The sequence below is a fragment of the Mustela nigripes genome, chromosome 8 (assembly GCF_022355385.1).
Source record: "Mustela nigripes isolate SB6536 chromosome 8, MUSNIG.SB6536, whole genome shotgun sequence".
NCBI lineage: Eukaryota > Metazoa > Chordata > Mammalia > Carnivora > Mustelidae > Mustela > Mustela nigripes.
Genome location: NC_081564.1, coordinates 74095389 through 74121915, shown reverse-complemented (window position 1 = coordinate 74121915; position 26527 = coordinate 74095389). Strand labels below are relative to the sequence as shown.

Here is a 26527-nt window from a genome sequence, read left to right as displayed (position 1 = left end):
CTCTCCCCAGCACTCTGCCATTATGTTGGACGCAGAATGGAACGATACAGAATGCTGATCAACTACTTCAGTTTTCTGACCCATTTTATTGCTTTAAAATGATTAATTAAAATTTTATATCCAAGGGATGATCTTATCTTTTAAATCCAAAGCTCAACCAGGAGTTGTTTGGCATGGCTTCCTCACTCCACAAGCCTCCTGCGGAAAATTGGATAATTTTTCTTACCTTACGTTGTTAATGGGTTACACACTCTGATAAGCTAAGGGAAGTCCTGACCTTAAACACATAACAATGGGTGGTAATGGAAAAAGGGGGGGGGGGGGATCTGCAGTAGGAGCTCTGTGTAAAGGTTTGTGGAAATAGTTATCTTTTCTTTTCTTCTATAACAGAATGATTAAACCACAGGAACTGACTGCTTAGTATTTCAGTGAACACTGATTTATTAAATAACCAGTTCATGTGTTTGATGATACAGTTCTTTTTATAACTGAGAAGTTATAAAAAATAAGTGGCTTCACTTATTTTATCACAGAAAAAAGAGCATACTGGCTTGAATCTATTTCATGACTGGAAAAAAAGTCTCATTACTAGCTAAAGTCCATCATTCATCAACTGGAACAACACTTAATTTTAAAATTTTATTTATTTTTAGATTTTTTTTGTATTTTTATTTTTTATTAACATATAATGTTATATATTATATACCTGTCTCAGGGATACAGGTCTGTGATTCATCAGTCTTACATAATACACAGCACTCACTACAACACATACCCTCACTTAATATTTTTCTGTTGTAGAAACTGCTGAAAATATAGGATTTGCATGTGAACTTCTGACTGAAGACACCACTATCTGCTATGGGGAAGATATAAAGTAAGTAAAGGCAAAACTAGAGGCAGTAGACATGGCAGATGGCGAGAAATGAGAGCTGACTGTCCCCTCAGACAGCTTTCCTCACATTTAAATGAAGCAGGAGAACCCAGGTAGTTCCAAGTTACCATGATTTGACCTTATTTTGTGCAGACTTTAGAGTTAGGGGAGCTTGGGGCCTTTATTTACTCTTTCAGGGGCCATTTCTCTCCATTCCTTGGGGAGTCCTCCGTGCTTACCTGCTGACCAAAAAACAAACAAAAAAAAGAGATCAAGATGTTACTAGCCAATTAATCTGAATTCTCTCCATGTGCTGCCTTTTCTAAGAATTCTAATTTTGAAAGAAATACAGAAGGAAAGAATGCCACAATTTTGCTTGGATGAGATGTACCTCTAGGCTTGTCTGGATGGCGTGGGATACTTCAAAGCATAGCTTCTCCTGAACTCTTGAGAACCCAGGGGCACAGCGGACCTGGAAAGGCATCAGGAAGAGCCGTGTCCTGTTAAAAAGCTGAGAGTGTGTTGCACAAGTTCTTGGACGGTGCTATCTTGACAACTATATTTATTTCTCAAATCATTTCCTTACAACACCTCCCCCAGGCTGTCCCAAGGCCAGAAGCTGTGGGCAGACACACGTGCCTAGTCTGGTAGGATGATGAGGGACTTACGCTTGAGCTTAGCCCAAAGGCCGGGAAGTGATGAGATGATGAGGGAGTTGATGGTTGTGGTTCATCTTCTTTCTAATGATGGTGCTGGAGCTTTTGCGAGCTGTTCCAGGATACTGGGCACTAGGCTAAATTAGACAAAATTGGGTAGTTCTAACATCTAAATAGATCAGTTCTGTTTGCAGAAACCATGCCTCTTTGTGCTTTTTTAGCTTTTAAAAAAAATAGGAATAGACAAATAAATGCTAATACGTTTACGTAAGAAGTTTCCTGGTTTCAAGTGATTTGGCTAATGGCCAGATGGCCTTATTTCTCATAGATGGGGGCCTTAATAGAGTTTGGGTCTCTCTTTCTCAAGTGTTGAAAATTGGGCCCTGAGCTAAATTAGAAGGTAAAAATCTATGCAAGTAGCAAATTTTGTGAGCCTGCTGTTAGTTAGGTTTACTTCCTAGAGGGCTGACTCCATCTTTCTCTGTAGATGCTTCCTGAAAGGGTGATTCCTATATAATGGTTTGGATGGGGAACTTCCCGTTTTTTCTCTTCCAGCCTTTTAGTGATTTATCTTGATAACTCCTTAATTTCAACTTGAAAATGAACAGTTAATGTAGAAAAAAAAGTAATAAATACCCAATCCTCTAGGGTACTGGTTCTCAACCGGGGGTGATTCTGCCTTCCAGGGAACATTTGGCAATGTCCGGAGACATCTTTAGTTGTCATAATGCGGGGGGCGGGGTAGGGGCCAGGGATGCTGCTGAACATCCGATGACACAACGGACAGCCACACACAACGGACAGCCACACACAACAGAGAAGTCCCCGGCCCCGAGACATAGTAGTGCTAAGGTGGAGAACAGTGGCTGTGTGCGTGTCATGAGGAAAGCTCTGGCCTGAGAGTAAGGAGACCTGAGTTTTCATTGCCATTTTCCTATCATTTTGGTGCAGGTCAATCACCTCATGTCTCTTCCTTGTAAAGGAAGAGTCTGGGTGAGATCTTTGTGGACCCTTCCACTCCTAAACTCCATAACTCATTTTTCTTGCACATGAATGTAGTATATGTGGTCTTCTCGATTACTTGTTGATATAAAGCACTGAGGATTTCTCAGAAGCAAACATAATTATATGTGGGAGTAAGCTGCTTCTTGCCAACTAGTAGCCACTGTTGATGATACACTGGGGGTTCACACCAGGTATTAAAATTCAGATCAAGATTGCCTGCCCTCTCCCATTGCTTATGAACACATTTTCAGCTCTGTCTTCCGTGAGCTGTCTTTGGCAGATAACAAAGCACCAAGCACATGGTGCCCCACAGAGGGAGGAATTAAGACTTAAAGAGATTATGTCATTGGATTTAAAAATGGGTAAAGGACTTGAATAGACTTTTCTCCAAAGAGGATATACCAATGGCCACCAAGCATATGAAATGATGCTCAACATCACTAAACATTAGGGAAATGCAAATTAAAGCCAGCATAAGCTGTCATAGTATATACCCTTTTAGGATGGCTCCTATCAAGACAAAAACAAGGCAGGGTGCCTGGGTGGCTCAGTCAGTTAAGCGTCTGCCTTCGACTCAGGTCATGATCCCAGGGCCCTGGGATCGAGCCCCACGTCGGGCTCCCTGCTCATCAGAGAGCCTGATTCTCTTCTCTTCTCCCTGCCTATGCCCTCTCTCACTATCTCCGTATCTCTCTTTTAAATAAACAAAATCTTTAAAACAACAACAATAATAACAAAAAACCCTAAAAACAACAACAAGCAAAAAATAACAAATGTGGGCAAGCATGTGAGAATTAGAACCCTTGTGCACTATTGGTAGGAAATAAAGTGGTGCAGCTACTATGGAAAACGGTATCATGATTCCTCAGAAAAATCACAAATAGAATTACCGTATAAAAAAAAAAAAAAGAATTACCGTATGATCCAGCAGTCCTGCTTGTGGATATATATCGCAAAGAATTGAAAGCCAGAACTCAAAGAGAGAGATTTTCATACCCAAGTCCATAGCAGCACTAGTGACAATAGCCAAAAGTAGAAGCAACCCAAATTTCCATTGATGGAGGGATGAATGGATAAACAAAATGTAGTATAGCCATGCAATGGCATAGTCTTAAAGAGGAAAGAAATTCTAACATGTGCTACAATAGGAATGAACCTTGAGGACAGTGAAATAAGCCAATTGCAAAAAACAAAACAAAACAAACCCCAAATATCGTATGATTCACTTATAGGAGTTATCTAGAGTGGTCAAATTCACAGAAACAGAAATAAAGTAGTAGGGACCAGGGAAGAGGGAAATGCAGAGTTCGTTAATTGATATAGAGTTTTCAGTTTTGAAAGATGAAAAGGTTCTGGAGATTGGTTACAAAGCCAAGTGAATATACTTAATTCTACTGAACTGTATACATAGTAGAAATAGTTATGATAAATTTTGTGTGTTTTTTAAATCACAGTTTTAAAAAGATTATTTATCCAAAATATCTCACTGTCAACGGTCGGTTTACAGTCTTGTACTCTTAAAACACTTAAATTTCTTTCCCCCCAGTGCTCTTCTTCACACAAGGATGGAAAACCAGAGGAATAGAGGTGGTGTCTATGCAAAATTTGTACCCCCGGTGCATGAACCTTTTTTTCCATCTGGTGAAAACCGTGCCTTGATAATCACTGGTTCTTGGCTGGTACGTATAATTACTGTATCTGTACCTCTGGATTAAACTAAAGCAGTTCATTGTGGACTGATTTGAGATGGTTTCCCATATTAACTGCCAACCTAAAAATCTGTTAGCCTGCAAATGAATAGGAAATTTCCCGTTTGAGAATTAATATATGATCTACAAAGGGAATCATATCACACTGCTAATAGTGGTTATCCCTGCCTCATCAATCAATGGGTCATTTTAATTTTCTTCTTTGTACATTTTTGTATTTTCTAAATTTTATAGTAAATAGGTTTTATAGTCAAAACAGTATCATCCATGATGTAACCCAAGAACCATCACATGATTAAGGTCTTGGGAATGACACTCTTGATATAAAAACCAAATGGTTGTAATCCTCTGATTCCACCCAGAATGAGATTCTTCTGGAGAAAAAGACCAAGAGAAGTAAGATTCTGAAGCTGAAGTTCCCAAGGACAGAAGAAGAACGACGCATGCGGACACAGAGTAAGCGGCGTCTGGAAGCTAGGAAAGAGCAGCGGCAGAAGAACTTTGTCGACCTGGCCTGCGAGTGCAGCGCGGTCATCTGCTGCCGGGTCACCCCCAAGCAGAAGGCGATGGTGGTGGACCTGGTGAAGAGGTACAAGAAGGCCATCACGCTGGCGATCGGAGATGGGGCCAACGATGTAAACATGATCAAAAGTGAGTCTTGCCCACAGCCGGTGCCACTGGAGCTGCCAGAGAGAAGCAATGGCAGGGATGTTTGGGGGGTGGGGGGGGTAGTCTTTCTGACTGTCGCTGCTTAGGCTTTCATAAAGAAGATGCCTGACAAAGGCCTTTCCGCATGATGACGACACCTATGACCCTGCCCTCAGGAAGCTCAGGCTACCCAGTAGGAGAGAGCAGGGAGGAGACAGTGCCACTTGGGAAGTGCCAAGTGGAAGAGGAGTTCCAGATGGGGGAACCGAGCCTTATTTGCTGCCCTCTTTTACATACGTGTGGATTTGTTTTCCTTCTCTTGCTACTTTTCCATATTTCCTTAAGGCTTATTAAAAAAAATCCTGCTATTTAATAGTTTTGCAAAAATCTCTGCCGAGCTTGGAGTGAATTCTCTTGGATTTTGAGAGCATTTTTTTTTTCTTCTGAGCATCTTTTTCTAGGGCTTTCTTCTTGCTCTTGGCAAACTGGGTGACCAGGGTGACATACCTGGCGCTGAAGCAAAGCTCCAACATGCTCTCATGAGCCTCCTGACCTTCCTAGAAGAGGGTCAAGGGTCGTTTCGCTGGTTGGAGCACCCTAGGTCTTCAAAATTGAAGAACCGAGTCCTATCACGCAGAAATACATTGTGTTCGTAGTAAAGTGTGCAGAACCAAACCCTCATCAACATGTCTGAATCCTGGGTTGGTTTTAAAAAACAATATTATCTTTGATGTCCCCTCCAGTTTTGTGGTATGATTAAGATGAACCGTTTGTTACATGACCACACATGTCCTGTTACGCTGGCTACTTTAACTGCATAATGTATAACTAGGCTTAATTCAGGCTATTTTGTAATTCATGTCTTTTTCTTTTCTTAGAGTCTCCTACTCCTCCTTCTCGATCTATTCTAAGAATATTCCAACTTTATCTTCCTCAGCAAGAGTCAGCTATGTGACGTATGTCTTCTTTATCATGTGTATGTCTGTGGCCACCACTAGTTGTCATTCGTCTCCAGTGTGTTCTGCATGTGTTCACCCTAGCATAGGACTGGCTTTCTTGCTCCAAATGCTATCAATTTCTTGCCCCTACAGCCGGTTCTAGTTCATTTTCCATTTGGGATGAAAATCAAAGAAACGCAGGTCTCCTCAGAAGTCCAAGTACTGATAGTGCCTTTTGGTACTTTAGAAAAACTGGCATCACTTTCGTCTGCATAAAAAATAGTATGCAGAAATGATATTTGCTTAGAAGGAAGTACAGTGAAATTTAAATGTCCAAATATCTGGCCATTTGTTAGCATGCTCCACGTTTAGTAGTGTAGCCCAGTGGACGTGGAGGGAATTGAAACCCGCCATATGGATGCAAGGACTCTCTAGGGCTGCCCGCCCTCTCTCCCTCTCTTGGGCTGGAAGAGGTCTGCTGGCTGGTGCCCTAAGAAGATCTAACACCCTAAGAAGGAACAAGCAGCATGAGAGGGGAGACAGAGGCAGAAAAGCGTGAGGACATGACGGGTTTGTTAAACTGCTATGAAGCAGCCTACCCATGAGGCATCTGAAATTCCATTTTTGAAGCTTCAGGAAAATCCAGGTGGCTATATTTAGATAATAGGGGGAAAAAAGTGTGGCCTTACAAAGTACATCTGTTCAGTTGCCTTGAATCCCCTGTGAGCTGAGGCTGTGTTCGTTTCACATACTGTCCTTGGTGTGCTCAGCAAAAAGGCTGGGCTGGACATCAGGGCCTGCGGCCGGCATTCCTCCTCCCTGGCCCCAGGACCTCTGCATATTTCCCTTTGTTGCTTGTTCGGGAAAGAAGGCCACGGTTTGGGAGGAAAGGGCAGTTTGGCAACCATGACTAGTCATAAGAATTATTTATGTGTTTTGAAAGAAATCATAAATATTGACTGAGACATGCAATTTATTCTATTTTTTAGAATTGCAAAGGGCTGCTTAAAACTTAGGTTTGGCCAAGTCACTGTGTTGCTTTGAATTTGCTGGACCTTGTATTCTGCCACCATGGCAGGATTTGGGGAGCGTCTTTCAGTTGGAAACCTCCTGAGTTGGCAGTCGCTCTTAGGTCTAAGCAAAAATACATTGTGTTCTCCAACACATGTTCTCTAATTGATGTCAGTACATCTTTACTTCCATGTCTTTTAAGACCTAGATAAAGTTCGTAATTCAACTTTTGGAAAAACAGATAAAAATTTGACTTTGATTTTTATCCATTCTGGAACCTTCCCCAGGAAAAAACTGTGCCTCTTAAGGTCATGGTGGGCCATAATTAAATGCTGAAAGTTTAATATTATCTTTGTTAAAATACTTTTGATTGCAAATATTAGAGAACAACTAAAGTAAGCTCAAGACCAAAAGATATTTATTTTAAAAACATAAAAAAGATGGGGGCACCTGCGCGGGGGCTTAGTTGGTTAAGTGTCTGCCTTCAGCTCAGATTGTGATCCCAGGGTTCTGGGATCAAGCCCACATCGGGCTCCCCCACTCAGTGGGGAGTCTGCTTCTCCCTTTGCCTCTCCTCTGCACTCCTGCTCTCTCTGTCCCAAATTTAAAAAAAAAAAAAAAGATATTTTGTGCCTCCCAAGAAGCCAGGCCTCAGAAAGATGCTAGAACCAGGACCTGGAACTGCACCAGGACCCCAGCTTCTGGTTTCTCCCTCTTTCTAGACTTCTTCACTTCTCTGCCCCTCAGGAGGGGGGAAAAAAAAAAAAATATATATATATATATATATATATATACACACACACACACACACACACACACACACACACACACACACATATATATATATATATATATATATATATATATAATCTCCCACAACTCTAGAATGTACAGGTTAAAATTCCAAAGACAAATACGCCCAAATCTTAATTCCAAAATGTGAAAGCGACACTGATCGCCCCAGCTTGGGTTTTCAGTCAAGGTTAGTACAAGAACCAGACCCCGCTGGTACTTTAAGCAGGAAGTGATTAATACAAGGGACCAGGTGCTCATGAAAAGCTCTGGATGGACGGAAGAAAGCAGGTGCTAGCACGAGTCTCTAACATCTTAGTCACTTACCGGAGGAGCTTCTAGCTTTGAGGCTCCTATGAAGGGCTTTTCAGTTGAGCAGCTTTTGTCTGTCAACATCCAGGCAGCTGGAGAGAGGATATGAACTGTGCTGCAGAAATGCCAAAAAAAGGAAGGGGTGCTGCTGAGCTCCAGCCCACATCGACTTCCACTTCAAGTGGCTCATCACAATGGAACCCAATTCACAAACAGAACTAGTGCCAGGGAGTCTGAGCGGTGTAAGGTTTTTACATGTGTCCCACCTTTCCCATAGAACAAGGGTGGCAGGGAGGTTGGGAGGGCCAGTGTACAGCATCCGCTGCGGAGGACCTGTCTGCCCTCAGCCGGCTCAGTGGTGGCCAGGGACACAGGGACCAGGGACACACAGTCCGCACGGACTCCTGGGGTTGACCCCGTGGGTGGGAAGGATGGCTGACGCGCTGGGTAGATAATCCTAATGGAATTCGCCACCCACCTGAGATCCTTCCACAAACACCCTTTAGAGGCCCCAGCATGTGTTCTTTTGGGCAACCCATATCTTGGACATCAAGTTCAGAAGCTCGGGTGGGGGGCTGGTGAGTGGCAGTTTTCACATGTATTGTTTCATGAATGTGTTTCTGTGTTTTGCTGTGGAAACATGTTCATCGCCTTAATGTTTCGCCTTAAAATTAGCTTAGGACTCACGTATGTGCTCCCTCTGCCCCACAGCTGCCCACATCGGCGTTGGCATAAGCGGGCAAGAAGGCATGCAGGCGGTCATGTCAAGCGACTACTCCTTCGCCCAGTTCCGCTACTTGCAGAGGCTGCTGCTGGTGCACGGCCGGTGGTCCTACATACGGATGTGCAAGTTCCTGCGCTACTTCTTCTACAAGAACTTTGCATTCACTCTGGTTCATTTCTGGTACTCCTTCTTCAACGGCTACTCTGCGCAGGTAACAGAATGATAATTCGTATTATCTGATGAGGAGAAGTCTTCCATAAATAAAACTCTACTTCCGAAAAAAACCTGTCCCCTTTGCGCTTGCGGTTTGGATGCTCTCTCTCTCTCTCAACAGTTGAGGCATGGATTGAGATTATCGATGACTTTTCTAAAAGGTTTCTGGTGCCTTAAAAAATAGTTTATTTTGCCTTCAGAAAGTTCGGGTTTGTTCCTGACCTACTGGCTTTTGTTATGTGTCTTTGCCTTTACCCTAGATTTTTTTTCCCCTGCGTCACCTTGCCATTAATAGCGAGAACAAATTACTCAACGCTGAACATATAAAATGATACCGTGATAGGCTAAAAGGATTATATAAATTTGGGATGATCATCAATCTGTTCTCTTTACCTGTTGATTTTTGGTTTTTGTTAGTGCTGAAATGGCAGTGGGGGACATACAGAATATGCTGAAATGGTGAAACAGCAAAAAAATATCATTAGTAACAATGAACCTAAAATCAATGCTTGTGGTTGTCCAAACTTCTGATGCCACAGACAGATGGTATCAGAAGAGCTTCCAAACCCGAGGGCCTGGGGCAGCCTTGAGCACAGTGAGGGCCTTCGTCCTGCTCCCCACAGGCCTGTGTGCAGCTGGTGGCGAAGAGTGAGCCCGGCTCCTCTCCGCCGCCCTGAGGACCCGTTTGTGCATGGGCCTGCTTACGCTTCCAGGAGCCCATTTTTCATATTCACATTCTGCATGTGATGTTTACATGGAAACGTGAGACTCGCAAAGCAAAGGAACATTTGAATGATACCTTACGTGCTTTTTGAACCAGTTTTTGTGTTACGTATTCTAATTCATTGATCAAGGGATATAAAAAGGATCGGCACCAACGTATTTTCCAGCATTAGTCAAACAGAAGGGACTCCTTTTCCAAAACATGTTTTGGTGTGTATTCCCCCATCTATGTTGGAAGGCAGGTTTGTTTCTGTGGAGCGCTCTTTGATTCTGCCCGTTCCGCGGGATGTGGCTCCCGCAGAGGCCGCACACAGCCGGGGCCCTGCAGGCTCTGGGAGAGGGGGATGCGCGTGGACTAGCTGGGCAGTAGGTGCTGGTTGGTGACACAGCCACGGTCTTCTCCCCACAGACCGCGTATGAGGACTGGTTCATCACGCTCTACAACGTGCTCTACTCCAGCCTGCCCGTGCTCCTCATGGGGCTGCTTGACCAGGTAGGAGCCTTGTGCAGACGCGGACACTTCAGGCCCGACTGGGCCCGTTTGAGAAGTTAAAAGCGAATATTTCAGTGCATTCTTTTGGTTTTCATGGCTTCCCAAGAAAACCCTATTCTTGTCCTGTTGTTGAGCGACCAGGATAGCTGCTGTACTTCTGTATGACAGTGACAAAAGGGCATTTCTGTGCCTGGGCTGAATTCATGAACAGGAGAGTTTATTATCTCCCTTTTGGACACTAGGAGTTTCTTGTCAAGACACCTGACAGTATAGTCTGTCTCTAGAGGAGTGACTTTAAAATTGTTTTACTCTTTCTCCAAACGCCTGTGTTCAGTTTCCCAAATTAGTCCACATTTCATCCAGGAGCAGTTCTTTGTTATTAATGGATAAAAAGAATCATCTGGAATTAACCCATCAACTTGGATGTGAAAAGACTTTCTAAAAAAAATTAGAATATATGCTCCCAGGAGGTAAAAATAGTCTCCCTACTTTTTTTTTTTTTTTTTTGACATGACTATTTGCTTTCCTTCTCTGAGGAGCAAACTAATAGATCTCTACCTAGTCCCTTTCTTAATTAAATAGCAGATAACGGTGGACTGAAGTGAAGGGGTTGGTCTCTGCAAACTGTAACCATTCAGGACTTAACCTTGTTGAGGTTTTGCCTTCCTAAAACTAAGCTGAAACTCTCTGTGAGAGAGAAACTGGAATGGATCTCGGAGCTCTTGGGTCCTGGATGGCGCACAGCTATTTCCCGTGTGTTTTTTCCCTTTAAGGATGTGAGTGACAAACTGAGCCTCCGCTTCCCTGGGTTGTACATCGTAGGACAAAGAGACTTACTCTTCAACTACAAGAAGTTCTTTGTAAGCTTGATGCATGGAGTTTTAACATCGATGGTTCTCTTCTTCATACCTCTGGGAGCGTATCTGCAAACTGTGGGACAGGATGGAGAGGCGCCTTCAGACTACCAGTCTTTTGCAGTGACCATTGCTTCTGCTCTCATAATAACAGTGAACTTCCAGGTACGTGGCGTCAGTCGACTGTTCGCAGTATCCGTCAGTTACCTGCGTTTCTGTCCACGGACCAGTGTGTGCGTGCACCTGGCTCCCACTCTCCCTCCCGCTGAGCCTCGGCCGCCTTACAAAATGCAAATGCTGTCTGCACGCCTTACACCGAGCACATTTCCTGCTTCTTGCCTGAGCCAAGGATAGTTTTTGATTGTTCGGTATTCAAGCCAAATCATGCCTAAGTTGTTGAATTCTATTTTCAGAATCCTTAGATTCTTTATTCCTTGGTAACTCCCTAAAAGTGAATGCTCTGTTTTTCTCTGGTTTTTCTACAGATTGGCTTGGATACTTCTTACTGGACTTTTGTGAATGCTTTTTCCATATTTGGAAGCATTGCTCTTTATTTTGGCATCATGTTTGACTTTCATAGTGCTGGAATACATGTCCTCTTTCCCTCTGCATTTCAATTTACAGGTTGGTATTTTCTAAATTCCAAAAATAAAGGTATAGAAAAGTGTTACTGGTTTAGACTCCAAGGTAACTTCTAAGTAATAACATGACATGGAAGTTATTGCTAGTGAAAATTAATGTCCTGACTGGCAACTGAATGACGGTGGTGGGCTGGAGTGTAGGGATAATGTGACAGGAAAAAAGCAAAATTTAAAAATTTGATATAACTGCATCTGTTCAGTTAGACAGGAGGTCCCACCTCCAAATCTAATACTAGTATGTTCCTGGGAAATCGAGTATGCATGTAATGCTAGTAGCATGATAATATAATGTTTCCAAAGAACTATCTGGAAATATGTAATGAACTATAAAACTTCTCATACATTTGGACCCAGGATTTCCACTTGGGGAAAACACCTAAAGATAATACATACCAATTTCTGGAAAAATCAATTTGTACAAAGATTATACCACTGCAATTCGAATTGTTTTTTTAAAATGGAAAGAGTTCAAAGATCTAATAATGTTATAGTAGCTAATCAAGGTATGAGTCCCATATGATGAAATTTTAGAATTCAGAAGTGGAAAACCTATCACATCATTAGAAGAATGTATTCAGAAGGGCCCCTGGGTGGCTCAGTGGGTTAAACCCTCTGCCTTCCGCTCAGGTCATGATCCCAAGGTCCTGGGGTCAAGCCCTGCATTGGGCTCTCTGCTCAGCTCAGAGCTTGCTTCCCCCCATTTCTTTCTGCCTGCCTCTCTGACTACTTGTGATCTGTCAAATAAATAAATAAAACCTTTAAAAAAAAATGTATGCAGAGCAAGAAGTAAACTTTCAGAAATAGTTTACAGCTGTATAAAATAGGACAAATGATAAATGCTAGAATGAATTTGAACTATTTCATACATATTACAAATTTTTAAATATCATGAATTAGAATTTACAAATTTCTTAGTTTATTAAATACAGTAGCTTGGATTCACAATGAGGAAAAAAGTCCCCATAAACTAGTTTCCCTGTAAAAAATTAGTTTGTTTTCTGTTTTTTTTTTAATGGCCAGCTGTAAAAAGACATTTGCTGTGGTAATAACCCTTTATTCGGGAGTGAGGTCATTTTTTTGATGATTGTTTCTCTTCACCGACTCTGTGTTTTAAAAAGCTTATTAGTACCCCATTACTTAAAATATTCCCAAAGGGAGGGTGTGTTTTTTATTTAGCAGTGTAAAAACACATTTAAAAAATTAAGGCCACTACTTTTATAAACTTACAGTGTAAGTACAGGGAACACTGTGATAGATTTGGCTCTAAGGGATGTTAATTATAAAACTGGGTAGTTATATATGATTATCTAGTTGTATGAATTATTACGTTCTCTGACATAAATTTGCTGCTGAACTGCAATGGAAAAAGCAAGGCTCTAGTCAGATGGATATAGGGTTTAATTTAGGAGTTGCCACGGCTAGTTGTTACCCCGGGAAATCTTTACTTCTCCACAACTCAATTTCCTTGTGTGGCAAGAAGGTTACTCTTCATCCCTCAGAGGTAATGAAATGGCATGACCTGTATAAAACACCCGCCATAAGGGCTGTCATACTAATGGCAGGGCAAGTTGCTACTGTTACTTGGAGTTTCAAACTATAAATTGGAAAGTAAATTCCTGGAAAAACGTATTAGTATAGATGGCCTAACTTTGCATTTCTACTTAATGCAATGTCAACAAACACTTTTTTTCCTTATTTAGTTGTTCAGTGATGTACACTTGCCTTCCTCATTTTGCTTTGCCTAGCCCTATTTTTAAAAAGATGTCATTTATTTATTTATTAAGATTTTATTTATTTATTTGACAGAGATCACAAGTAGGCAGAGAGGCAGGCAGAGAGATAGGAGGAAGCAGGCTCCCTGCTGAACAGAGAGCACGATTTGGGGCTCGATCCCAGGACCCTGAGATCATGACCTGAGCTGAAGGCAGAGGCTTCAACCCACTGAGCCACCCAGGCGCCCCAAGATTTTATTTATTTGACACAGAGACAGCGAGAGAAGGAATATAAGCAGGGGGAGTGGGAGAGGGAGAAGCAGGCTTCCTGCCCAACAGGGAGCCTGATGTGGGGCTCAATCCCAGGACTCTGGGACCATGACCTGAGCTGAAGGCAGATGCTTAGTAACTGAGCCACCCAGGTGCTCTGCTTAGTCCCGTTTTTAAAATGTTCATTCCTTCAGCAGTGATGGGATGTTCTGGGGAGGCCAATCTGTGAAAGTTTACCACAGACAATCATTTAAGGCTTAAGGAATGTTCACTCTGCCCTGAGGATGAAGGACCCCTGGGATTCACTCTCCATGTTTTTACAGGCACAGCTTCCAACGCCTTGAGACAGCCATACATTTGGCTGACCATCATCTTGACCGTTGCCGTGTGCCTGCTGCCCGTCGTCGCCATACGGTTCTTGTCAATGACCATCTGGCCATCAGAAAGTGATAAGGTACAGAAAAAATAGTATTCTCCTCATTCTGAGTGCCCCTCACAGAAAGCAAGGCCTGTCCCCAAAGCAGCTTTGCTGCAAAATTCTAAATCCGTGGCAAGTTTGGTGTGAACATTTTTTAATACTACTTCTGTTTAACTCCATCTTGCAAATAAGTCCTTTGGGACTGGGATTTTTGTTTGCATGCTTTTTATTTTAAACATTATCAAAGGGAGAATAGTATAAGGAACCCCATAGGTCTATCCGCTCAATTTAACAATTATAATACTAACATTTTTCCTTGTGAAGAGGTTGGGGTTTTCTTCATTTCAAGAAAAATGCCCCCTCTTCTGGCAGGATCCTCTGAGCTACAAGTTGTCCAAATAATGCACCCCTTCAGCTCGCACACTGACTAGCAGGCTTGGGGCACTGAGCACCTTAAGTCATCTAAGGGGACTGAGCGCCTTAATGTCTGTTAGAAAAAGACTGGGGTTCTTTCCATCGCTCCCCTCTGCTATCCTTGCTAGAGCTTCAGCTTGGAGCTGGGGGTTGGCTGCTGCAGTTCTGGGCATCTCCCGACACCTCACTGGCCACAGGAGGCCAGAAGCTTCCTCAGGAGCCCCGGAATGGGGCATGAGGGGCCCCCGCCCACTCCTGGCAGGCCTCTGGGACCAGACCCCGTCACGTGGCGGGTCCTGGCCGGTGCTGAGCGAGGCAAGTCCCGGGTCCTGCTCCTGGGAGCGCCATCCAGTAGCGTAGGCGAGTGGCATTTTCGGCTCCCGCTTTCTGGCTGGCTTTCTGGCTGGGAGACCCTGGGAATGCCCGGAACCTCTCTCTATCAGAGGAGGCCGGGGCCGCCGCCCTCCAGGAGACAGCTTGGCCCGCATCCAGGTTAGCGCCCGCCCGGTCCCCCTCCGCTGTCACATGCCGTCCCACGCCGTCCCACACCTCCGTGTCTCTGCCGCCCGCAGATTCAGAAGCACCGCAAGCGCTTGAAAGCCGAGGAGCAGTGGAAGCGGCGGCAGCACGTGTTCCGCCGGGGCGTGTCCTCCCGCCGCTCCGCCTACGCCTTCTCGCACCAGCGCGGCTACGCCGACCTCATCTCCTCCGGGCGCAGCATCCGCAAGAAGCGCTCCCCGCTGGATGCCATCATCGCCGAGGGCACCGCCGAGTACCGGCGGACCGTGGAGAGCTGACGCGCCTGCCCCCGCAACGCCGGGTACAAATGTCTATTTTTTTTTTTTTTATGGAAAGATTCTCAGGACTTTTTATAAGACAAGAAAACCCTGAATTTGTCACGAGGATGTTAAAGACCACCACCTTCATCACAAGCTGCTTGGGCTGCCGGACTGTTGCAATAGCGAAGGATACCTTCCCAGGTCCTGTTATTCACCTGTGTTCTTTATGATTCAAAGGGAACCTGTTAATCCAGTCTCCATCTAGGACAACAGAATTAGGAACTGTCTTCTATTTCAATTCAGATGGTACTCGGAAAATCACATTTAGATCATCCCGTCTGGGACCTTCAACACGAATTTCCAGAGGCTGCTTTCTTCCCCATAGGCTACCTTTTTAACAAAGATCTTGTATTTATAATGGCAAGGACAAAAAAATTCATGAATGTTCATCACCTGGAAGCAAAGTGGTCCGATGACTTTTTCAGAGTTGATAATGAACTGCGTGGTTTCCTCTTCTCATATTTGTTTAATAGCTCAAGGAAACCACTTCACATTTCATAAGTACAAGCCTTCCATCTGCTAAGTTTACTACCAGGTTAAAAGTGTGCATCATGTACGTTTACTCTTACTTTCCATATTATTTTAGCCACGTCCTTCCCTACTTTCATTTTTAAAAGATGTGTTTAAATATTTATGGGCTTTTTTAAAAAGTCCTTGAAAACTAAGGGCATCAGTGATAAATTGTGATTTTTTTTGGGTAAAGCTTTCTTTTGAAAAGCAAACTCTATACCTGCCTATATATGTATTTTATAAGGGACTTGTACAGAGGCCTCATGTTTTCACTTGTCTTATGTCTTCAGAGAAAAGGCTGTTGGCAACCACATTTTTCAGACTAACAGTGTACCTTCAGAAATTAAAATTAATTTTAAGCAATTATGGAAACTATCCTCAAAGAGTCAAAAGTTATTTTTCTAGAGGCTTTTCTCATTCTGTTTTTCACACATCAGTTTCCATATTCTAATGAAGATACAGATGTGTTTTCAATAATTCTGTTCTTTACCATTAGGCTGTGAATGTTCCCAATATCTGTCCCCTTTGAGTTCCTATAAGAAAATCACAACATGTATATAGTTCGTTTTCTAGGTATGATGAAAGAATGTATGGGTCTTTATCCTATGGAAGTAAATTTCTGGAAGTTTACAACTTTATCTTATAAATTAAAAAAAAAAACTAAATTGTTTTTTCTTTTGTTTGGTAAAGCAAAGTTTGCTTGTATAATTCTCAGTTTTCTCTCCTGTTTTGTGAATTGTGGGAAAAGTCGACAATGCAAATGTGTCAAAGACTTATACTGTTGGGTGCGATATTAACAATTTTAAAATGCAAATTGCTTTGGATAAATTATTTCTATATTCTGTAAATCTGAGATTTAATGTATATTTTTGTTTAAAAAATAAATGCTTTAGTAAAATCTTTGGAAAGTATCTTTTAAGTAGGGGATATGACAGGAGCTAAGGCCTACAAGGTTGCTAAAGAAACACATGGGTCCTCTTGCAGTGAGAAATAAAAGTTGGGGCAGGTGCTACGTCTTAGCAGAGATGGGAGAGAAGAAGTCCTCAGACTGTAAAAGGCCGGCGGATGTGGATTAATAATCGGCAAGGGCAACTGTGTCCAGACAGGGTACATCTTTGGATACTCAGGTAAGGCGCAGTTTTTAAAAAATGACCTCAATTCTGAAGGTAGAATAAAAGCAAAGGTAACCTTTGACCAAAAGTAGGGGCTGGGAAGTGAGTAAATGATCAAAGGGAAATTAAGGCGTTGAGAGGCAGGAGAGCAGTGAGAAGAGGACCTGAGGCTTGAGGCTGGGGGAGGGCAGAGCATGACCGGCCGGCTACAGGATGGACAGGTTGCTCCGGGACACTATGGAAAACTGTGACCCACCAAAGAAATGGGACTATGCCACAGACTTTTTCCAGAGAGAGTTGGGGGTGGGGGGGATCTGAAGCAGATTCAGCGCCGCCCAATGCAGGGCTGTATCCCAGGACCCTGAGTTCAGGACCTGAGCCAAAATCAAGAGTTGGATTCCTGACCGATGGAGCCACCCAGGCACCACAGGACTATGCCACAGAGACACAGGTTCTCTGTAGAGTAACATCGTGGGGACTTGTCTGGGAGGCAAAACAGACAGCAGGTGATGAGAAAGCCCCTCAGCCTGGGTGCTTTCTAAGGTGGAAAATTAGGACCCCCCCCCCCCTTTTGCTTATTCCACAATTGACAGCTGGCTTCGGGAGCAGAACTTCATGTCTGTATCAGAGCAATCCTTTCGAAATGGGGTGAAAGGACATGGGGCAGATCAGACTCTGCAAGAAAAATTGTATAAGAAAAAGTTCTGAGCAGACATTGGATATAGTCCCTTAAAAGGTGGGGGGGGCACTTTTCCCCCTAGGATGCCCTACTGTATTTAAAGGGGTTGAGGAATATATGTGTGTGTATGTGTTTTTTGTTGTTGTTGTTGTTGTTTTTAATTTACTTGACAGAGATCACAAGCAAGCAGGGAGGCAGGCAGAGAGAGAGGAGGGGACGCAGGCTCACTGAGCAGACAACCCAATGCGACACTTGATCCTAGGACACTGGGACCACGACCTGAGCTGAAGGCAGAGGCTTTAACCAACTGAGCCACCCAGGCACCCGAGGAACATGTTTTCAATCAAAGAGCACCACCTAAAGGTTCTTACTGACAATCAATACCTGAAACTATTCAGTAATGATATCCAACGAGGATAAAATAGTTCTTAAAGGACTCCAATGTGATAGCAAAACCAAATGTGCTCCAACGGACTCTGTATTTTAGCAGTTGTTGCCTTCATGTGATGTAAGTGAAACTTGGGAAAATTATAAGACAGCTTTTTTTTTTTTTTTTGAAGATTTTTATTTATTTGTCAGAGAGAGGGAGAGAGAGAGAGCACGGGCAGACAGAATGGCAGGCAGAGGCAGAGGGAGAAGCAGGCTCCCTGCTGAGCAAGGGTCCCACGACCCAATCCCGGGACGCTGAGATCATGACTCGAGCAGAAGGCAGCTGCTTAACCAACTGAGCCACCCAGGCGTCCCATAAGACAGCTTCTAACAGTCCCATCAGAATCTGCTAGACTGTTAAGGCTACAGGGGGCACCTGGGTGGCTCAGACGTTAAGTGTCTGCCTTCAGCTCAGGTCATAATCCCAGGGTCCTGGGACTGAGTCCCGCATTGGGCTCCCTGCTCAGCAGGAAGTCTGCTTCTCACTCTCCCATTCCCCCTGCTTGTGTTCCCTCTCTCATTGTGTCTCTCTCTGTCAAATAAATAAAATATTTTAAAAAAAAAGTTATGGCTACAATAAAACATCTGGTGCATTTGTAATTACAAAAAGGCCTATCAGAAAACACTGTAAAAATGACTTCTTGACTTAAATTGACATTTCTTTGAAGAAGATCTGTAAGTGGCCAAAAAGTGTATGAAAACATCCTCAACAACATTAGTCCTCAGGGAAATGCAAATCAAAACCACAATGAGATACCACGTCACATCCACTAGGATGACTATCAGTAGAAAAGGAAGGATGCATGGCTGTCTCAGTCAGTAGAGCGCGGGACTCTCGTTCTCGGGATTGTGAGTTCAAGCCCCATGTTGGGAATGGAGCTTACCTAAAAGGCCGGGGATGGGGCAGGGAATACTTGTTCACAAGGACTGTGGAGAAACCGGAACCCTCATGGTCTGCTGGTGGGAATGTGAAACGCTGCAACCACTGCTGAAACAGTCTGGCGGTTCCTCTGGAAGTTAAACAGAATTACCATATTAACAGCAATTCTCTGAAGTGTATACACATATACACACCGCAAAACCTTGAACACAGGCACTCAAATATTTGCACGTGAATGCTCACCGCAGCACCACTCACAACATCCAACAAGGGCAGAATCACCTCAACGTCCATCCACAGCGGAGTGGATACACAAAACGTAGGCTATGGAGAGAACAGAATATAATTTAGCCATTAAAAGGAGTAAGGCCAGTTCAAGATGGAGACATAAGGCAGATTCTGAACTCACTCCCTTCCACGGACACACCAGATCCACAGCTACATCTGGAATGATTTCCTTCGAAAACAGAAACAAAAGCAGAGGGACTCGTAACTTGGGGCAACCCCCCCACACCAAGGTGGGGAGGCAAGGCAGAGAAGCAGTCTTGCTGAAAACCCCACCTCCAGCATTGAACCCCATATCGGGAAGCCCAACTTTTAAGACCCACGCCTGAGAAATAAGGCCCTAAAACTTAGAGCTTTGGAAACCAATGAGCATTGCATGCATGAGGCCTGAAAGGCTAGCGAGCAAACTGAGAAATGGCTCCGACTGGCCTCAGGCCCCTGGCTTCTCCCTCACACTACAGCCCAGCACAGGAGCAGCCAGACTTGACATCAAAGAGGCTTTCTGCTCTTAAAAGCATCGGCTTGAGAGGCAGGCATCTCACTTAACACATCTGGGGGACTGCTGGGTACTCTCCCAGGATGGAGGCCAGTGGACATTTGGTTAATCTCGGCACCACCTTCACACTGCCCTCGCCGCTGCCCTCCAGAGCACCAGTATCTCCCAGAGGAGAGCTTTTCATTGCCTCTCATACCATTTTTACACCTGGCACCCCAGTTTTTGCAAGCACCCATCCAGTGGACACCCCTTGATCGCCTGGCTCTGGGGGCAAGCAGGGCCTGCATTCCGGGGACCGCACGACTATATCAATCAGATACAAGGTCTCGGCTGGCTGCCAGGGTCCTGCACAGCCAGCAGACCAAAATAAACACCCAGGCTCTCTGTGATGTGCTTGTCCGGCAGCATGGGCCCAAAAGGGGCAGGCCTCTGGTTTGGCACACACCTAGAGTCCGTATCTCCCAGAAAGGAGTTTATACCCTCACCTGGTGCCCCAATTTTCGCGGATGCTATGAGGTGACACCTCTAGATTGCCTAGCACAGGTCACACATGACTGTAACCAACAGAGAAACGAGTTTTTTTTTTTTTTTAAAGATTTTATTTATTTATTTGACAGAGAGAGAGCACAAGTAGACAGAGAGACAGGCAGAGAGAGAGAGAGAGAGGAAAGCAGGCTCTCCACTCAGCAGAGAGCCCGATGCGGGATTCGATCCCAGGACCCTGAGATCATGACCTGAGCCGAAGGCAGCGGCTTAACCCACTGAGCCACCCAGGCGCCCCGAGAAACGAGTTTTTAACTGCTACCATTCCCAGAGCACAGCCATAGGCAAGTCTGAGGAGCCTCGTTTTCCTGTGAAAGAGGCCCACGAGCTCATCTCCACAGCTACGTCAGAGGCTAGACTTCTAAGCCAGCACACATCTGAGGGCCGTCTGTGAGCCTTTCCAGAGGCCTCAGAGGACCAGCTTTGTGTTCTCCTTCTGCCGCGCTCTAGCGTGTCAGCATCGCCCAGGAGGCAGTGTGTATACGGGTCTGGTACCAGTTTCTATGTCCGAGGCCTTGACTGCTGTGGACAGTTACCACCCAGTGGACGGCCCTTCACCACCTAGCTCCGGTGGCCCACAGGATCTGCATTCCTGTGGCCCACTAGACTGTAACAGGTGGGGAGGCCAACTGTGGCCTGCTACAAACTCCAGGACACCACACACACACACCACACACCGGCTAACACCAACCCCCGCCCCCCACTCTCTGTGATAAAGGACTATTTGCTGGTCCTGGAGCTCTGGCCCGAGGGGCAGGCTTTTGGTTTGATGAAGACCTAGGGAGTGAGCTTCTAAGATGCTGTCCTGGGACAGAAGTCAGGAGATGCCCGCCTGTGCACTCCACCCACCTTCCTTCAGACTGCTGGTATCCTCCAGAAAGGAACTCATACAGTTGTCTGGCACCCCAATTTTTGTGACTGACACTCAGGAGACACTTCCAAGGTACCCAGTGTAGGTAGCCCCTGGGACTTAATGCTTGCTGTCCTGTAGGGCTGTATGTATTTGTAAGGTGCTGCCCTAGGGGTCTTACAATCAGCCTGAATCTAGGTGCTGACATAGATCCTCCTCTGTGAGGCAGCTAGGAGATATAATCAATGAGCTGAAAAATAACCAGAGAGGTTCAACAGTAAACTAGATGAAGAAGAAGAAAGGACAAGTAAACTCCAATACAGAGCACAGAACTCACCCAATCAGAGCAGCAAAAACAAGCAAGCAAACAAAAAAACCCAACCCTAGTGTAAAAAAGTAGGTAACTTATAGGGCTTATGAAACAACATCCAACAGTCCAACATGTGCATTACAAGGTTCCAGAGGAAGGAGGAAAGGGGCAGACAGCTCACTTGAAGAAAGAACAGCTAGCTGAAATTTCTCTAACTTGGGGAAGGAAACAGACATCCAGATCCAGGAAGCCCTGAGAGTTCCAAATAAGAATCTGAAGAGACTCAAACCAAGGCACATTATAATTAAAATCTCAAAAGTTAAAGACAGGAAAGAATTTTAAAAGCATCAAGAGAAAAACAATTTGTTATGTAAAAGAGATTCCCCCCATTAGACAATCAACAGATTTTCAGGAGAAGCTTTGCAGACCAGAAGGGAGTGTCAGGATATACTCAAAGTAATGAAAGGAAAAAACCCTTCCAAACTTTCAACTAAGAATTACAGTGCCCCGCAGTGTTTCAATTCAGAATTTCAGGAATGATAAAGAGATTTTCAGACAAGCAAAAGCAAAAAGGAATTCATCACCACCACACGGGTCTTAGAAGAAAGCTTAAAGTGGGGGCACCTGGGTGGCTCGGTTAAGCCTCTGCCTTCAGCTCAGGTTGGTCTTGGGATCCTAGGATTAAACCGAGCCTCAAGCGCGGCATCGAGCTCCCTGCTCAGCGGGGAGCCTGCTTTCCCCGCCTCTCTGCCTAGTTTTGATCGATCTCTCTGCCAAGTAAGTAAATAAAATATTTAAAAAAAAAAAAAAAAGCTTAAAGGTACTTCTATAAGCTGAAATGGGAGGGTGCTAATTAGTAACAGGAAAACACAAAAGTATAAAATCTCACTAGTGAAGGAAAATATACAGTGAAATTCAGAATCTAATATAAAGGTGGTGGATTGATATTTTTAAAAAGCTTGTATAGTGGGGCAACTGGGTGGCTCAGTTGATTAAGCCTCTGCCTTCGGCTCAGGTCATGATCTCAGGGTCCTGGGATCAAGCCCCGCATCAGGCTTTCTGCTCAGCAGTGAGCCTGCTTCCCCCTCTCTCTGCCTACTAGTGATCTCTCTCTCTCTCTCTGTGTCAAATAAATAAATAAAATCTTAAAAAATAAATAAATAAAAGGTATTCAAACTTAAGTTATTATCAACTTAAAATACACTGTTACTAAGTTAAGTGTAAGCTTCACAGTAACCACAAAGCAAAAAGCTATAGTTGATACACACTACTTCAAATGTAAAAGAACTAAATTCTTTAATCAAAAGACAAAGAGTGGCTGAATGGGTAAAAGACAAGACCCATCTATATGCTAAAAAGATTCACTTCAGATATAAGGACACAAGCAGACTAAAAGTGAAGGGATAGAAAAACAGTCCCTGCAAATGGAAACAGAAAGAAAGCGGGGTGGCTATAATTACATCACATAATATAGACTTTAAAACCAGGGCTATAATTAGAGACAAAGAAGGTCATTACATAATGATAAAAGGATCACCCACCCAAAGCACATAGCATTTGTAAATATATATGCATCCAAAAATAGTAGCAACAAAATATATAAAGCAAATATTAACAGACATAATGAGAGAAATAACCAGCAACACAAAAATATTACAGTATTTTAATACCCCAGTTTCATCAATGGATAGATCATCCAGACAGAAAATCAATAGGGAAACACTGGCTCTAAAAATTCCATTAGACCAGACAGATATAACAAATATATATAGAACATTCCATCCAAAAACAACAGAATATACATTCTTCTCAAGTGCACAAATAACATTATTCAGGAGATTACATATTAGGCCACAAAACAAGTCTTAATAAATTTCAGAAGGTTTAAATCATACCAAGCATCTTTTCTGACCACAATGGATGAAACGAGACACCTATTACAAGAAGACGACTGGGGGCGCCTGGGTGGCTCAGTGGGTTAAAGCCTCTGCCTTCCTTGGGTCATGATCCCAGGGTCCTGGGATGGAGCCCCGCATCGGGCTCTCTGCTCTGTGGGGAGCCTGCTCTTCCTCCTCCCTCTCTGCCTGCTTCTCTGCCTACTTGTGATCTATCAAATAAATAAATAAAATCTTAAAAAAAAAAAAGACTGGAAAATTCACAAATATATGCACATTACACAATATGCTACTGAACAACCAATGAGTCAAAAAAAAAAAAAAATCAAAAGTGAAATAAAAAGTGCCTTGAGACAAATGAAAATACAAATATCAAAACCCATGGGATGCAACAAAAGCAGTTCTAGGAGGGAAGTGCAGAGCAATAAACAATTACCGCAAGAAACAAGAAAGATCTCAAACCAAACCAAACCAAAACCAAAACACCTAACTTTACACACCACAGAACCAGAAAAAGAGGAACAGAGCCCAAACTCAATAGAAGGAAAAAACAAATACAAAAACAAAGGTCAGGGCACCTGGGTGGCTCAGTGGGTTAAAGTCTCTGCCTTCAGCTCAGGTCATGATCCCAGGGTCCTGGGATCGAGCCCCACATCGGGCTTTCTGCTCAGCAGGGAGCCTGCTTCCTCCTCTCTCTGCCTGCCTCTCTGCCTACTTGTGATCTCTGTCAAATAAATAAATAAAATCTTAAAAAAAAAACCAGACAAACACAAAGGTCAAAGCAAAGATAAATGAAATGAAGACTAAAAAAGCAAAGGGAAAAAGATCAATGAAACTAAGCTAGTTTTGGGGTGCCTGTGTGGCTCAGACAGTTAACCTCTGCCTTTGGCTCAGGTCATGATCCCCATGTCCTGGGATCCAGCCCTGCATTAGGTTCCCTGCTCAACAGGGAGTCTGCTTCTTTCTCTGTCCTTCACCCCATGAATACATGCACTATCTCTCAAATAAATAAAATCTTTAAAAAAAAAAAGCTGGTTTTGAAAAGATATATAAAATTTACAAATCTTTAGACACACCAAGAAAAAAAGTGGTGCCACAGAAATACAAATGATAACAGAATACTGTGAAACTTATACTCCAACAAATTGAACAACCCAGAAGAAATGGACAAATTCCTAGAAACATAAAGCCTACAAGACTGAAGAAACAGAAAAGCTAAACAGACCAATTTACTAGTAAGGAGACTGGAGCAGTAATCAAAAAACCTCCCAACCAACAAAAGTCCAGGACCAGAGAGCTTCACTGGTGAATTCTACCAAATAATGCCAACCTTCTAAAACTCTTTCAAAAATCAGAAGAGAAAGAATACTTCCACATTCATTTTATGAGGCCAGCATTATTACCCTGATAGCAAGCCAAAGGACTATACTACAAGAAAAGAAAATTACAGGTCAATATACTTGATGAACATAGATGCAAAAATCCTCAATAAAATACAGGCAAACAAAATTCAAGAACACATTAAAAGGGCTATACACAATGGTCAGGTGCGATTTATTCCAGGGATGCAAAGGTGATACAGCACCCACAAATCAATGTGATATAGCACATTAACAAAATAAATGATGAAAATCATACAATCATCCCAGTAGATGAAAAAGAGCATTTGATAAAATTCAACATCCATTTTTTTTTTAAGTTTTTTTAGAGATTTTATTTATTTGACAGAGAGATCACAAGTAGAGAGGCAGGTAGAGAGAGATGGGGAGGCCGACTCCTGCTGAGCAGAGAGCCCAAGGGCTCTATCCAAGGACCTGGAGATCATGACCTGAGCTGAGGGCAGAGGCTTAAGCCACTAAGCCAGCCACGCACCTCTGTCTTCACCTTTCTTAAACGCTATCCCAAGTTCCCATCATACCCAAGACAATCAGTGAAGAAACTAGCCCAAGCTGATGCTAACTGTACTTTTAGGAAGAAACGGTAGGCTGGACCATACACAGCCTGGTGGGTCTGCATGGGCACATCGCGGGGATCCTGAGAGCAAAAGGAAATCATGGAAGGTTGCCAACGGAAAATAAAAATGGTTGGGTTTATTTTTTTAAGTATTCTCCTGGGCTGGAATGGAGATTAGCCTGGGGAGCTGTGGAGACCCGCAAAGGAGTTGTCAGGAGAGAGGACACTAGTGCATTGTCCTCGAAGGACAGCAGAAGTAGGTGTTGAATAGGGGAAGTTGGAGGGCAGGAAGGGAGGCCAGCCCAGAGCTCCTAGTCAACAGCCTGAAGCAAGAAACAAAGTCCTTTGCTGAGAGGTGAGGCAGTGAGAAGGGCCTGCAGATTTGTGTGCTGAATCCTGAATTCCTGAGACTTTCAGGAAATGAAGAGGGAGGGCGTGAACGTGGAAATGGGGCGGGGAAAGCCTCAGCAGGTTGGTCCGAGGCTTGAAGATGTGAATCGCGCAGAATCATGAAACAAGAGATTAACAGTGATTAATTAATACCATTTCTAACCTAACACAGACGGCTTACTGGATGCCAACCATATACTAGGCATTTTGTATACTTGATCTCATAACAACCTTTCCAGATTATCATTTTCAGGTGGAAAAATCTGTGGCTCAGGGATGTGAAGGAACCTGGTCAGGGTCACTGAAGCAGAACAGAAGAGTCTGGTATCCTCTGTATGTATCCTATGGTTTAGAGCCCCAGCTGCTGAGTTTTCATCATTCATTTCCTTACAGGAAAGCGTCTAGCAGGGCTTTAGAATGACTTTTCCTTTTTTTTCTTTTTTCTTTTTTTAAGGGAGAGAGTATAGATTCGGTGCTTATAAACGGGCAGTTCACAAACATGAAGCCTGTAAATCACTGAAATAAACGAACGAGCAAACCTAAGCTCTTAAACTTTACAACAAAAGGAAAGTTACGTTTACAATTGCTTAAACTGAAGTTTCATCGTAATCACTCCCACTTTTTCTTTGCAGTTTCGAGCCGGTTTTAAACAGGATTGAGATTTTTGGATTGCTCGACCACTCGCTAATTACCAAAACCCTGGGCCTCCCCTGCCCCCCTGCCGCCGTTCCGGGCTTGAGAACAGGTAAAGGAGCCTCAAAGGTGCTTACAGCAATGTTTGCCTCTTCTCTCTCCGGAGACTCCTTTGAGGAGCAAATCGCTAGGTGCACAAGAGTACACTATAGACACTTGAGGGTTTGCACCGAGAGAGTACCGTGAAGGCAGCGCTCCCGCGGCAAGGGCCGGTCCCGGAGCGTCCTGCCACACCTGGAGGTAATGGGTGGAGCCA

The 26527-nt window shown here is 43.7% G+C and overlaps 1 protein-coding gene and 1 long non-coding RNA gene across 7 annotated transcripts in view; one reads left to right on the top strand and one right to left on the bottom strand.

The window, feature by feature from the left end:
* ATP8B1 (ATPase phospholipid transporting 8B1) overlaps positions 1–16656 on the top strand; it is a 125137-nt gene extending 108481 nt beyond the window's left edge. For all 3 annotated transcript variants that reach the window (XM_059409737.1, XM_059409739.1, XM_059409740.1), the window contains 9 exons: positions 802–877; positions 4082–4214; positions 4607–4895; positions 8657–8880; positions 10015–10098; positions 10872–11117; positions 11438–11576; positions 13899–14029; positions 14980–16656. In XM_059409737.1, coding sequence (XP_059265720.1) covers positions 802–877; positions 4082–4214; positions 4607–4895; positions 8657–8880; positions 10015–10098; positions 10872–11117; positions 11438–11576; positions 13899–14029; positions 14980–15204 — 1547 coding nt within the window. In that variant the 3' untranslated portion in view covers positions 15205–16656. The remainder of the gene's footprint in view (positions 1–801; positions 878–4081; positions 4215–4606; positions 4896–8656; positions 8881–10014; positions 10099–10871; positions 11118–11437; positions 11577–13898; positions 14030–14979) is intronic.
* LOC132023650 (uncharacterized) lies at positions 82–26527 on the bottom strand. 4 transcript variants are annotated; one of them, XR_009406016.1, is made up of 7 exons: positions 26349–26527; positions 19100–19180; positions 18861–18986; positions 7961–8060; positions 1543–1667; positions 1266–1346; positions 82–198 (listed from the first exon to the last, which is right to left on the bottom strand). It is a non-coding gene; the product is annotated as an uncharacterized LOC132023650 (long non-coding RNA). The 4 variants fall into 4 exon arrangements; XR_009406015.1 differs by lacking the exon at positions 82–198 and adding an exon at positions 885–1116; XR_009406013.1 differs by lacking the exon at positions 82–198 and adding an exon at positions 885–1113.